Below are 12,457 nucleotides of genomic sequence, written 5' to 3'. Positions count from 1 at the left end.
AAAATCTTTTATAATTTTCATCTTTACAGTCATATTCCATCCCTTAATCGTATTAACCCTTATTTTTTGTACACATGTAAGTTTTTCTTTAAAATTTTGGGAGGCACTTTCTTCTAACAGACCAAAATACACCCAAAATCTAGTGTGTGGCACTGATCTATGCACCAGCCTGATCATATTTGATCATATTCTGGATTTTTTTGTTTTTGTTTTTTTCTTTTTTCTTTCTTTCCCTTTCTTTTCCCCTGGTTTCAGGTCTTTTCTGATTTGTTTAGTGTATATTTTCTGGGGACGTTGTTACCCTGTTAGCATTTTCTCCTCTCATTCATCTATTCTCCTGTGGACAAAATGACAAGACGGAAAAAATCACCTCAAAAAAAAAGAACAAGAGGCAATACTGACTGCCAGGGACCTAATCAATATGGACATTAGTAAGATGTTGTAACTAGAGTTCAGAATGATGATTTTAAACATACTAGCTGGGCTTGAAAAGAGCATGGAAGTTTTTAGAGAAACCCTTTCTGGAGAAATAAAAGAACTAAAACCTAACCTGAAATCAAAAAGGTTATTAATGAGGTGCAATCAAAAATGGAGGCTCTAACTGCTAAGATAAATGAGGCAGAAGAGAGAATTAGTCATATAGAAGACCAAATGATGGAAAATAAAGAAGCTGAGAAAAAGAGAGATAAACAACTGCTGGATCACGAGGGCAGAATTCAAGAGATAAGCGATACCATAAGACGAAATAACATTAGAATAATTGGGATCCCAGAAGAAGAAAGAGAGCGAGCGGCAGAAGGAATACTGGAGCAAATTATAGCAGAGAACTTCCCTAATTTGGGGAAGGAAACAGGCACCAAAATCCAGGAGGCACAGAGAACCCCTCTCAAAATCAATAAAAATAGGTCAAAACCCTGACATCTAATAGTAAAACTTAGGAGTCTCAGAGACAAAGAGAAAATCCTGAAAGCAGCTCGGGAGAAGAGATCTGTAACCTACAATGGTAGAATAATACATTAGATTGTCAACAGACCTATCCACAGAGACCTGGCAGGCCAGAAAGGACTGGCATGATATATTCAGAGCACTAAATGAGAAAAATATGCAGCCAAGAATACTATATCCAGCTAGGCTGTCATTGAAAATAGGAGAGGGACGCCTGGGTGGCTCAGTCGGTTAAGTGTCTGCCTTCGGCTCAGGTCATGATCCCAGGGTCCTGGGATCGAGTCCCACATTGATCCAAGGAGCCTGCTTCTCCCTCTGCCTGCCTCTGTCTCTCTCTCTGATAAATAAATAAAATCTTAAAAAAAAAAAAAAAAAAAGGAAGAAAACAGGAGAGAGAAAAAGCTTCCAGGACAAACAAAAACTAAAGGAATTTGAAAACACGAAACCAGCCCTACAAGAAATACTGAAAGGGGTCCTCTAAGCAAAGAGCCTAAAAGCAACATAGACCAGAAAGGAACAGAGACAATATACAGTAAGAGTCACCTTACAGGCAATACAATGGCACTAAATTCATATCTTTCAATAGTTACCCTGAAGGTAAATGGGCTAAATGCCCCAATCAAAAGACACAGGGTATCAGATTGGATTAAAAAACAAGACCCATCGATACGCTGTCTGCCAGAGACTCATTTTAGACCCAAAGACACCCCCAGATTGAAAGTGAGGGGGTGGAAAACCATTTACCATGCTGATGGACACCAAAAGAAAGCTGGGGTGGCAATCCTTATATCAGACAAATTAGATTTTAAACCAAGGACTATAATAAGAGATGAGGAAGGACACTATATCCTACTTAAAGGGTCTATCCAACAAGAAGATCTAACAATTGTAAATATCTATGCCCCTAACATGGGAGCAGCCAATTATATAAGCCAATTAATAAAAAAATCAAAGAAACACATCGACAACAATACAGTAATAGTGGGGGACTTTAAGCCCCTCACAGGGGCGCCTGGGTGGCTCAGTCGTTAAGTGTCTGCCTTCGGCTCAGGTCATGATCCCAGGGTCCTGGGATCAAGCCCCGCATCGGGCTCCCTGCTCCGCGGGAAGCCTGCTTCTCCTTCCCCCACTCCCCCTGCTTGTGTTCCCTCTCTAGCTGTGTCTCTCTCTGTCAAATAAATAAAATCTTTAAAATAAATGAAATAAAAACAAAAAACAAAGAAAAACACTCCCCTCACTGAAATGGACAGATCATCTAAGCCAAAGATCAACAAGGAAATAAAGACTTTAAATGACACACTGGACGAAATGGACTTCACAGATATATTCAGAACATTCCATCCCAAAGCAACAGAATACACATTCTTCTCTAGTGCCCATGGAACATTCTCCAGAATAGATCACATCCTAGGTCACAAATCAGGTCTCAACCAGTACCAAAAGATTGGGATCATTCCCTGCCTATTTTCAGACCACAATGCTTTGAAACTAGAACTCAATCACAAGAGGAAAGTCAGAAAGAACTCAAACACATGGAGGCTAAAGAGCATCCTACTAAAGAATAAATGGGTCAACCAGGAAATTAAAGAATTAAAAAAAATTCATGGAAACAAATGAAAATAGAAACACAACTGTTCAAAATTTTTGGGATGCAGCAAAGGCAGTCCTAAGAGGAAAGTATATAGCAATACAAGCCTTTCTCAAGAAACAAGAAAAGTCTCAAGTACACAACCTAACCCTACACCTAAAGGAGCTGGAGAAAGAACAGCAAATAAAGCCTAAACCCAGCAGAAGAGAAATAATAAAGATCAGAGCAGAAATCAATGAAATAGAAACCAAAAGAACAGTAGAACAGATCAACGAAACTAGGAGCTGGTTCTTTGAAAGAATTAACAAGATTGATAAACCCCTGGCCACACTTCTCAAAAAGAAAAGAGAAATGATCCAAATAAACAAAATGATGAATTAAAGAGGAGAGATCACAACCAACACCAAAGAAATACAAACAATTATAAGAACATATTATGAGCAACTCTATGCCAGCAAATTAGATAATCTAGAAGAAATGGATGCATTCCTAGAGATGTATCAACTACCAAAACTGAACCAGGAATAGAAAACCTGAACAGACGTATAACCACTACAGAAATTGAAGCAGTCATCAAAAATCTCCCAACAAAAGCCCAGGGCCAGATGGCTTCCCAGGGGAATTCTACCAAACATTTCAAGAAGAATTAATACCTATTCTTCTGAAACTGTTCCAAAAAATAGAAACGAAAACTTCCAAACTCCTTTTATGAGGCCATTTCCTTGATCCCAAAACCAGACAAAGACCCCACTCAAAAGGAGAATTACAGACCAATATCCTTGATGAACATGGATGCAAAAATTCTCACCAAAATACTAGCCAATAGGATCCAACAGTACATTAAAAGGATTATTCACCATGACCAAGTGGGATTTATCCCTGGGCTGCAAGGTTGGTTCAACATCCACAAATCAATGTGATACAATACATTAATAAAAGAAAGAACAAGAGCCATATGATCCTCTCAATAGATGCAGAAAAAGCATTTGACAAAGTACAGAATCCTTTCTTGATCAAAACTCTTCAGAGCATAGGGATAGAGGGTACATACCTCAACATCATAAAAGCCATCTATGAAAAACCCACAGCAAATATCATTCTCAATGGGGAAAAACTGAGAGCTTTCCCCCTAAGGTCAGGAACGCGGCAGGGATGTCCACTATCACCACTGCTATTCAACATAGTATTAGAAGTCCTAGCCACAGCAATCAGACATCAAAAAGAAATAAAAGGCATCCAAATCGGCAAAGAAGTCCAACTCTCACTCTTTGCAGATGATATGATACTTTATGTGGAAAACCCAAAAGACTCCACCCCAAAACTGCTAGAACTCATACAGGAATTCAGTAAAGTGGCAGGATATAAAATCAATGCACAGAAATCAGTGGCATTCCTATACACCAACAAGACAGAAGAAAGAGAAATTAAGGAGTCGATCCCATTTACAATTACACCCAAAACCGTAAGATACCTAGGAATAAATCTAACCAAAGAGGCAAAGGATCTGTATTCAGAAAACTATAAAATACTCATGAAAGAAATTGAGGAAGACACAAAGAAATGGAAAAACGTTCCATGCTCATGGATTGGAAGAACAAATATTGTGAACATGTCAATGCTACCTAGAGCAATCTACACATTCAATGCAATCCCTATCAAAATACCATCCACTTTTTTCAAAGAAATGGAACAAATAATTCTTAAATTTATATGGAACCAGAAAAGACCCCGAATAGCCAGGGGAATGTTGAAAAAGAAAAGCAAAGCTGGTGGCATCACAATTCCGGACTTCCAACTCTATTACAAAGCTGTCATCATCAAGACAGTATGGTACTGGCACAAAAACAGACACATAGATCAATGGAACAGAATAGAGAGCCCAGAAATGGACCCTCAACACTATGGTCAACTAATCTTTGACAAAGCAGGGAAGAATGTAAAATGGAAAAAAGACAGTCTCTTCAACAAATGGTGCTGGAAAAACTGGACAGCCACATGCAGAAGAATGAAACTGGACCATTTCCTTACATCACACACAAAAGTAGATTCAAAATGGTTGAAAGACCTAAATGTGAAACAGGAGTCCATCAAAATCCTAAAGGAGAACACAGGCAGCAACCTCTTCGACCTCAGCTGCAACTTCTTCCAAGAAACATCACCAAAGGCAAGGGAAGCAAGGGCAAAAATGAACTATTGGGACTTCATCAAGATAAAAAGCTTTTGCACAGCAAAAGAAACAGTCAACAAAACCAAAAGACAACCGACAGAATGGGAGAAGATATTTGCAAATGACATATCAGATAAAGGGCTAGTATCCAAAATATATAAAGAACTTCTTAAACTCAACACCCAAAGAAAAAATGATCCAATCAAGAAATGGGCAGAAGACATGAACAGACATTTTTCCAAAGAAGACATCCAAATGGCCAACAGACACATGAAAACGTGCTCAACATCGCTCGGCATCAGGGAAATCCAAATCAAACCTCAATGAGATACCACCTCACACCAGTCAGAATGGCTAAAATGAAGAAGTCAGGAAACAACAGATGTTGGCAGGGATGCGGAGAAAGCGGAACCCTCCTATACTGTTGGTGGGAATGCAAGCTGGTGCAGTCATTCTGGAAAACAGTACGGAGGTTCTTCAAAAAGTTGAAAATACAGCTACCATATGACCCAGCAATCGCACTACTGGGTATTTACCCCAAAGATACAAATGTAGGGATCCGAAGGGGTATGTGCACCCCGATGTTTATAGCAGCAATGTCCACAATAGCCAAACTGTGGAAAGAGCCAAGATGTCCATCGAAAGATGAATGGATAAAGAGGTGGTATGTATGTATATATATATACATACATACAGTGGAATATTATGCAGCCATCAAGAGGAATGAAATCTTGCCATTTGCAACGATGTGGATAGAACTGGAGGGTATTATGCTGAGTGAAATAAGTCAATCAGAGAAAGACATGTATCATATGACCTCACTGATATGAGGACTTCTTAATCTCAGGAAACAAACTGAGGGTTACTGGAGTGGTGGGCGGTGGGAGGCATGGGGTGGCTGGGTGATAAACATTGGGGAGGGTATGTGCTACGGTGAGCGCTGTGAAATTGTGTAAGACTGTTGAATCACAGACCTGTACCTCTGAAACAAATAATACATTATATGTTTAAAAAAAAAAAAGAAGAAGAAGAAAAAGAAGATAGCAGGAGGGGAAGAATGAAGGGGGGGAAATCGGAGGGGGAGACGAACCATGAGAGACTATGGACTCTGAGAAACAAATTGAGGGTTCTAGAGGGGAGGGGCGTGGGGGGATGGTTAGCCTGGTGATGGGTATTAAAGAGGGCACGTTCTCCATGGAGCACTAGGTGTTATACGCAAACAATGAATCATGGAACACGACATCAGAAACTAATGAAGTAATGTATGGTGATTAACATAAAATAAAAAAAAAAATGAAAAAAAGAGTAAGAACTAGCAGAAATCACAAAGTAGAATCATACTGAATTAATGGGCAAGTATAGAATAAGTATATTCCCTATATTTCAAGAAATAGAAGACTGAAAATATTTACTTATATCTGATCTGAAGAAGAACCAAAGGGAAATGGATCTAGAATGCAGTGCAAAGACATAGAAAGATGAAAAAATATGAAGGATGTTAAGAGATATGGATGATTAAGAGAACCTAATATCTATCTAATAGGAGCTCCAGAAAGGAAGGAGACACAATGGGTCAGTGGCAATATAGAAAGAGAAGTAGATAAGAATTTTCCAAACCATAAATTTAAGAAGCTCATTAAATCCCAAGCAAAATAAAAATAAAGCCACATCTAAATTTATAGTTTCACATCATATAACACCAAAAACTGAGAGGATTTCAAAAGCCACTTGAGCCACATGAAACTAATGACAAAAAAAAAAAAGTCACTTGCGAAAAAGAGAAATACTACCAAAGAAACTAAGATTAGATTCACATCTAGGGTGCCTGGGTGGCTCAGTCATTAAGTGTCTGCCTTCGGCTCAGGTCATGATCCCAGGGTTCTGGGATCAAGCCCCACATCGGGCTCCCTGCTCAGCAGGAAGCCTGCTTCTCCCTCTCCCGCACCCCCTGCTTGTGTTCCCTCTCTCGCTGTGTCTCTGTCAAATAAATAAAATCTTGGAAAAAAAAAAAAAAAGATTAGATTCACATCTGAAGACAATGGAATTACACTTTGTACGTGTTGAGAAAACATCTATCAATGTAGACTTTTATATCCAGCAAATACATCTTTCAAGATTCAGAGCAAAAGAACATCATTTTCAAATAAAAACTGAGCATTCCACTAGAAGATCCTCATTAAAGAAAACTTTTAAAAATATCCTCTGGCGACAAGAAAGTGATCTCAAAGGAAATAACAAAAATGCAAGAAAAAATAAAAAGACAAACCAAAAACACATGAGGTAATTCTAAACAAACACTGACAATATAAATTAATAGTAGTTATTATGTCTAAAAGACAAAATTAAAATAAAATAGTTCAGACAAGTTATTCAAATAAAAGTACTCTAAGGTCTTTATTCAATAGGAAGATACAGCCATTTCAGTCTAGACTCAAATTCAAGTGTATGTGTTAATTCTAACAACTGCTAAAACAAGAATGAGTAATTTCCAAAACAGTAAAGAAAAATTAAACAAAAATCCAAACAAGGGTAAGAGAGAAAAGAAATACTGAAAAAAGAATAAAAAGCATGGAATAAGGCAGTAAAAATAAGTCCCAATATGTAAGTCAATCAATAAATGTAACAGATATGCACTATTTAAAAGGCTATTTAACAACACCCCGCTATACTTGTTGAAATGAGATACAAAAGGTATAAAAAAACTTGAAATAAATGAATAAAAAAAGATAATCTGGAAAACACTTAAAGAAAGCTGCAAACTACACTAATGGCAAATTAAAACACATTCTAAGGGCAATGCATCAAAAAAGAAAGAAGTCAGTACATAACAACAAAAACTTCAACTTCACTAGGATGATAAAACAATTTGAATCTTAGCTGCAACTAATAATGTCCTGAAAATACATAAAGCAAAAATTGACAGGACAAAGGTAACTGACACATCTACATAGAGGGAAAATGTAATACACCCTTCTCAGTAATTAAAGAATCGATGTGATGACTGAAATCAGCAAAAACATACAAGCTTTAACAATATAGTTAATCAGCTTGAACTGAATGGACAGAGAACACTGCACATAACAAGAGCAGAATGCTCATTCTTTCAACCCAGTGGGTAACAATTATGTAAGCTCACTACAAAAAGGATGCCTTGACAAATTTCAAAGGTTGGTAACATGACCACATATTTAAATATATTACTATATATTAAACTATGTGTTACTATAAGGTCACAGATTTATAGTAAAACGTACAATATACACTATACGTATAATACAGCAATATATAATTCCACTATGTATTATACATTGTATTATATATACTATATATAGTATTACTATATATTATATATATTACTATATATAGGCCCATATAGTTATAATACATAATAATGTGTATAGTAACAAATATAAAGTGTAATTTTATTTTTATAATATATATATTTTTTACCACAGAACTATCAAAGTGGAAATCAATACTAAAATATAACAAGAAAATTACTACATCAGAATTTGAAACAACTTCTAATTATGAACTCAAAGAAAATGAATAGAACTGAAAAATAGGAAAATGCTATATACCAAAATTTGGGAGACAGAGCTCAAGCAATATTGAGAGGGATATTTTTAACCTTAACTTTCTACATGAGGGAAAACAAAAGACTAAAAATTTGTACAAAAAAATAGCCATTTCAAGAAATTAGGGAAAAAACAAAAAAAAAGTTTCAAGAATTAGTAAAGGTGAGTATAAAAAATAGTGAAACAGAAAACCATGATGTAAGACAGAAACAACAATGCAGAAGTCATTCACTGAAAAGGACTAATGTAACTGACAAATCAATTTTTTCAAATCAAGGGGAAAGAAAAAACCAAGGAGGCTAACACTACTACAGAAGACACTTAGGTTATGCCACTTCTCTGCTCAAATTGTGGTGGGTTCACAGCTTACTCAAAATAAATGCAAAGTCCTTACACTGGCCTACAAAGGCCCTATGAGCTGGCTCCTTGATATTTTTAGACCTTATCTCTTACTATTCTTTCGTTCAGTGCAAGGCAGTCCCACTGGGTACCACTTAAGTCTTTTTTAGCATCTGCAGATGCTGAAATGCTGTTTCCCCAAGTATCTCCATGCTCAACATCTATCTCTTTCAAGTCTTTGCTCAGGTACTGTCTTCTGAGTGAGAACTTTTCTGATCACCCTATTTAATACTGTAAACTCCACTCTGGCACTCCCTCCCTATTCTCCTTTCCTGCTCAATTTTTTACCTGACACTAATCACCATCCAATGTAGCATGTATTTTACCTATGTATTTATCTGCCCTTCCCTCCCGCCCCTAACCATAAATTCCAGAATGCTCTATCTCTCCTCCCCCTCGATGGATATGTACTCAAATATTTGAAAATGACTACATAAATGTATGCTAGAGATTATTCTATCTACTGTTCCATTCAAAGAGTATGTGACCAGTTAACACATTTGTTCAACAGCAGTAACAATTTCAACAACAAGCCATTTTGTATTCCCAACAAGTGACCACAATGTAACTAAAAGGGTTTGGGGAAAGGGAAACCTCCCCTGTAGTTCTGGCAACAGAACTCTGGTTTATGGTCACCAGTTAGATTATTATAGCTACTAGCTAGTACACACCAAAAAGTGTACCTCTTTGATAACTAAGAAAACAACTGGGCCTTGGTGATTCAGAGCAGAAAATCAGGAGTGTTTAACACCTGCAGCCATCCATAAAAGACTTTGAAACTTATATATTAATACTCCCTCTGTATTTTATAAAAATACCTGGCTTAGTATATTTGTTTCACTTGCAGTATCTAAGAAACCACTGTGATCTATCAACAGCACCAAGGCTAACACAAGAATATCTTGGCAATTTTTTATTTTTTTTCAGATTTTATTTATTTTTTTGACAGAGACACAGCGAAAGAGGGAACACAAGCAGGGGGAGTGGGAGAGGGAGAAGCAGGCTTCCCGCTGAGCAGGGAGCCCGATGTGGGACTCGATCCCAGGACCCTGAGATCATGACCTGAGCCGAAGGCAGACACTTAACGACTGAGCCACCCAGGCGCCCCAACTTTGGCAATTTAAAAAATATATAATCCATTTCATATGTACAAATCAATGTTTTTATTGTGGTAAAATGTACATAACATAAAATTTACCATTTTAACCATTTTTAGGTGTACTGTTGAAGGAATACATGTATCAACAACAGTTTTTAACATATGCACATGGTTCTGTAACCATCACCACCATCTAATTCCAAAATGTCTTCAACACCCCAAAAAGGAGCCCAAACCTGTTAGGCAGTCACTCCCCACTCTCTCTTCCCCAAACAACCACTCATCTATTTTCTGTCTCTATGGATTGCCAATTCTGGACATTCCACAGAAGTGGAATCACACAGTACATAGTATTTGTGTCTGCCTTCTTTCACAAATCATGCTTTCCAGGTTCACACATGTTGTCGGATCGATCAGTACTTCATTCCTTTCCACAGCTGAGTAAGATGTCCTTGTGTGACTAGATCACATTTTGTTTAGCCATTTATCAGATGATACACATTCGGGATGTTCATAAGTTTCACTATTAAAATTAGGAAAAAGCTAATTTTGTGCAAATGAGTAAACATTCTCTAGAATAGTAACTGGATCAAAGATTATTTAAAATCTGATATTATTGTCAAATAAGATATACTGCTTACATTCCTACGAGCATGACAGGATTCACTTCTCTATAACTTCATATTACTAAGTTTTATTTAAAAATTTTGCTAAAAAGGAAAAAAATCCTCATTTTGATTTCCTTCAAAAGTGATGAGTTATAACTAATGAGCTGTATACTTTTTATACATATTGGCCATTTATTTTACTTGGTGTTAAATTTCTTTGCTTATGTTCTATAAGTTGTTTGTAATTTTTACTGACTTGCATGAGACACTGGTATTTTGGTAATTTTAAGACATGTACATGTTATTTGTGCTGAAAATGTTTTCTCCTATCTGTCACTCATTTTTAACTGTGGTACCATTATTTTCAGCTGGATTTGTATGGAATCTAAATTTCCTATCTTCTTTTTTATGGTTATTGGGTATCCTATTCTGCTTGAAATAGCCTTTCCCTTTCCTAAGATTTAAAAAATAATATACATTTTTTTCTATTATTTTCAAAGTTACATATTTTTTCACTAAGCCTTTAACATATCTAGATTTATGAGTCAGGTATTTGATAAAGCTCTAAATTTATTTAAAAAAATTAAAAGCCAATTAGTTTGCCTCAATTCGAGTAATTTATAGCCTACATTTAAACTGCTATCTTTACAATAAATGCTCATAGACATTTAGATCTCCCTACTTTTTCCATCCTGCTACTCTAATTTTCTGAACTAATACCATTATCAACAGCTTTACAGTATACTTTAACATCTGGTACACAGATGTCTTATTCGTAATTCTGCTTTTCCAAATCTTCTTGGTTTTCCAGCACATTTATTCTCCCAAATGAACTTTAGAATCAACTTGTAAACTTACCTGTTGATACTCTGGTTGGAACTATATCAAATTTACATATTAATTTGAAAGGACTGAAAATGTTGAAAATGAGTATTAACTTTATGTTTCTAGGAACATAGTATACTTCTCCATTTATTCAGGTCTCGGTTTTGTATCTTTCAGTAAAATATCATTATATTTTAATAAATTAAGTATAATCTTACCTGTTTTATTTCTATGTGGTTTTTTTTTTTTGCCTACTTCTCATCATTACATAAATAAAACATTCTCCCACAGTTTTTGAGTAAAAAGATCATTTCCCCATATCCTATAAAATGATGAAGCTATATCAGATGATCTTTAAAAGCCACTTAAGCTCAAAAATTTCATTACTTTCTATGAACACTCCAAAAAACACCACTCACCAAAAATCAACTAAAACAATGAGCTTATCTGTGTTTAAAAGACTGAAAAGCATATATACTGAAGATGGTTAACTGGTTTCATCTTGAATACTGACTCTCAGACATCAGAAATGGCTGCCAAGAGAGGTAATTTCTTTAAGAAATCTACTGAAAGAAAAATCTTACCATTTAGATTTTAAAAGATGCATAAAAAAATAACTTATCTGGATAAAACACCCTTTAAATATGATTTCTAATATTTATGCCATAATGCTGTATTATTACTCTTTTCTAAAGTCATCACAAAAGCATGAACATAAAGAAATTGTACAGGAAAAAGGGGTTTCAGCACTTTCAACACTTACAATTCAATTTCAACCATTCCTTTGGAACATCCTCTCTTCACAAAAAAACCAACCTAGAACAAAAAAGACAAAGTGCACTGAGTGATGACATTCCCAGGTTATCAAAGATTCAGCAAAGTCATTATTATTTGTCTAATTAAAATCCTTTCAATAACTATTTTCTCTGTCCACTCTCCTCACTTTCCCGGATTTGGGAAATGGTTTCCATTGTTTCCTCCCACAAGTAACAATACTATTAGTTACCATTTACTGAGCGTTCGATGTGCCAGACAGCCTCTTACAAAGCTTGTGACAAAGCCAGTAGGTGATACAGAGCAAGGAACTGAACCCACGAAATATGGCTCCAGAGTCTGTGTACTTAGCATCTATACTAAATACTCTCAGTAGAGTCAAAAAAAGCCAGTGGGAAAATAGGTTCTACAGTTTAATCATAGAGATCTTATTACCACTGGAGACTTCTTTGGAGTTACATAGATTAAGTATTA

General features: G+C 36.0%; 1 protein-coding gene across 3 annotated transcripts in view; it reads right to left on the bottom strand.

Annotated features, from left to right (window-relative positions):
• SMC5 (structural maintenance of chromosomes 5) overlaps positions 1-12,457 on the bottom strand; it is a 95,458-nt gene that overhangs the window by 71,184 nt on the left and 11,817 nt on the right. For all 3 annotated transcript variants that reach the window (XM_032427679.1, XM_032427680.1, XM_032427681.1), the window contains one exon: positions 11,973-12,025. In XM_032427679.1, coding sequence (XP_032283570.1) covers positions 11,973-12,025 — 53 coding nt within the window. The remainder of the gene's footprint in view (positions 1-11,972; positions 12,026-12,457) is intronic.

Source organism: Phoca vitulina, unplaced genomic scaffold (assembly GCF_004348235.1).
Source record: "Phoca vitulina isolate PV1807 unplaced genomic scaffold, GSC_HSeal_1.0 scaffold37, whole genome shotgun sequence".
Classification (NCBI taxonomy): domain Eukaryota; kingdom Metazoa; phylum Chordata; class Mammalia; order Carnivora; family Phocidae; genus Phoca; species Phoca vitulina.
Note: the sequence above shows the minus strand (reverse complement) of the source record. Positions and strands in the feature narration are given on the sequence as shown.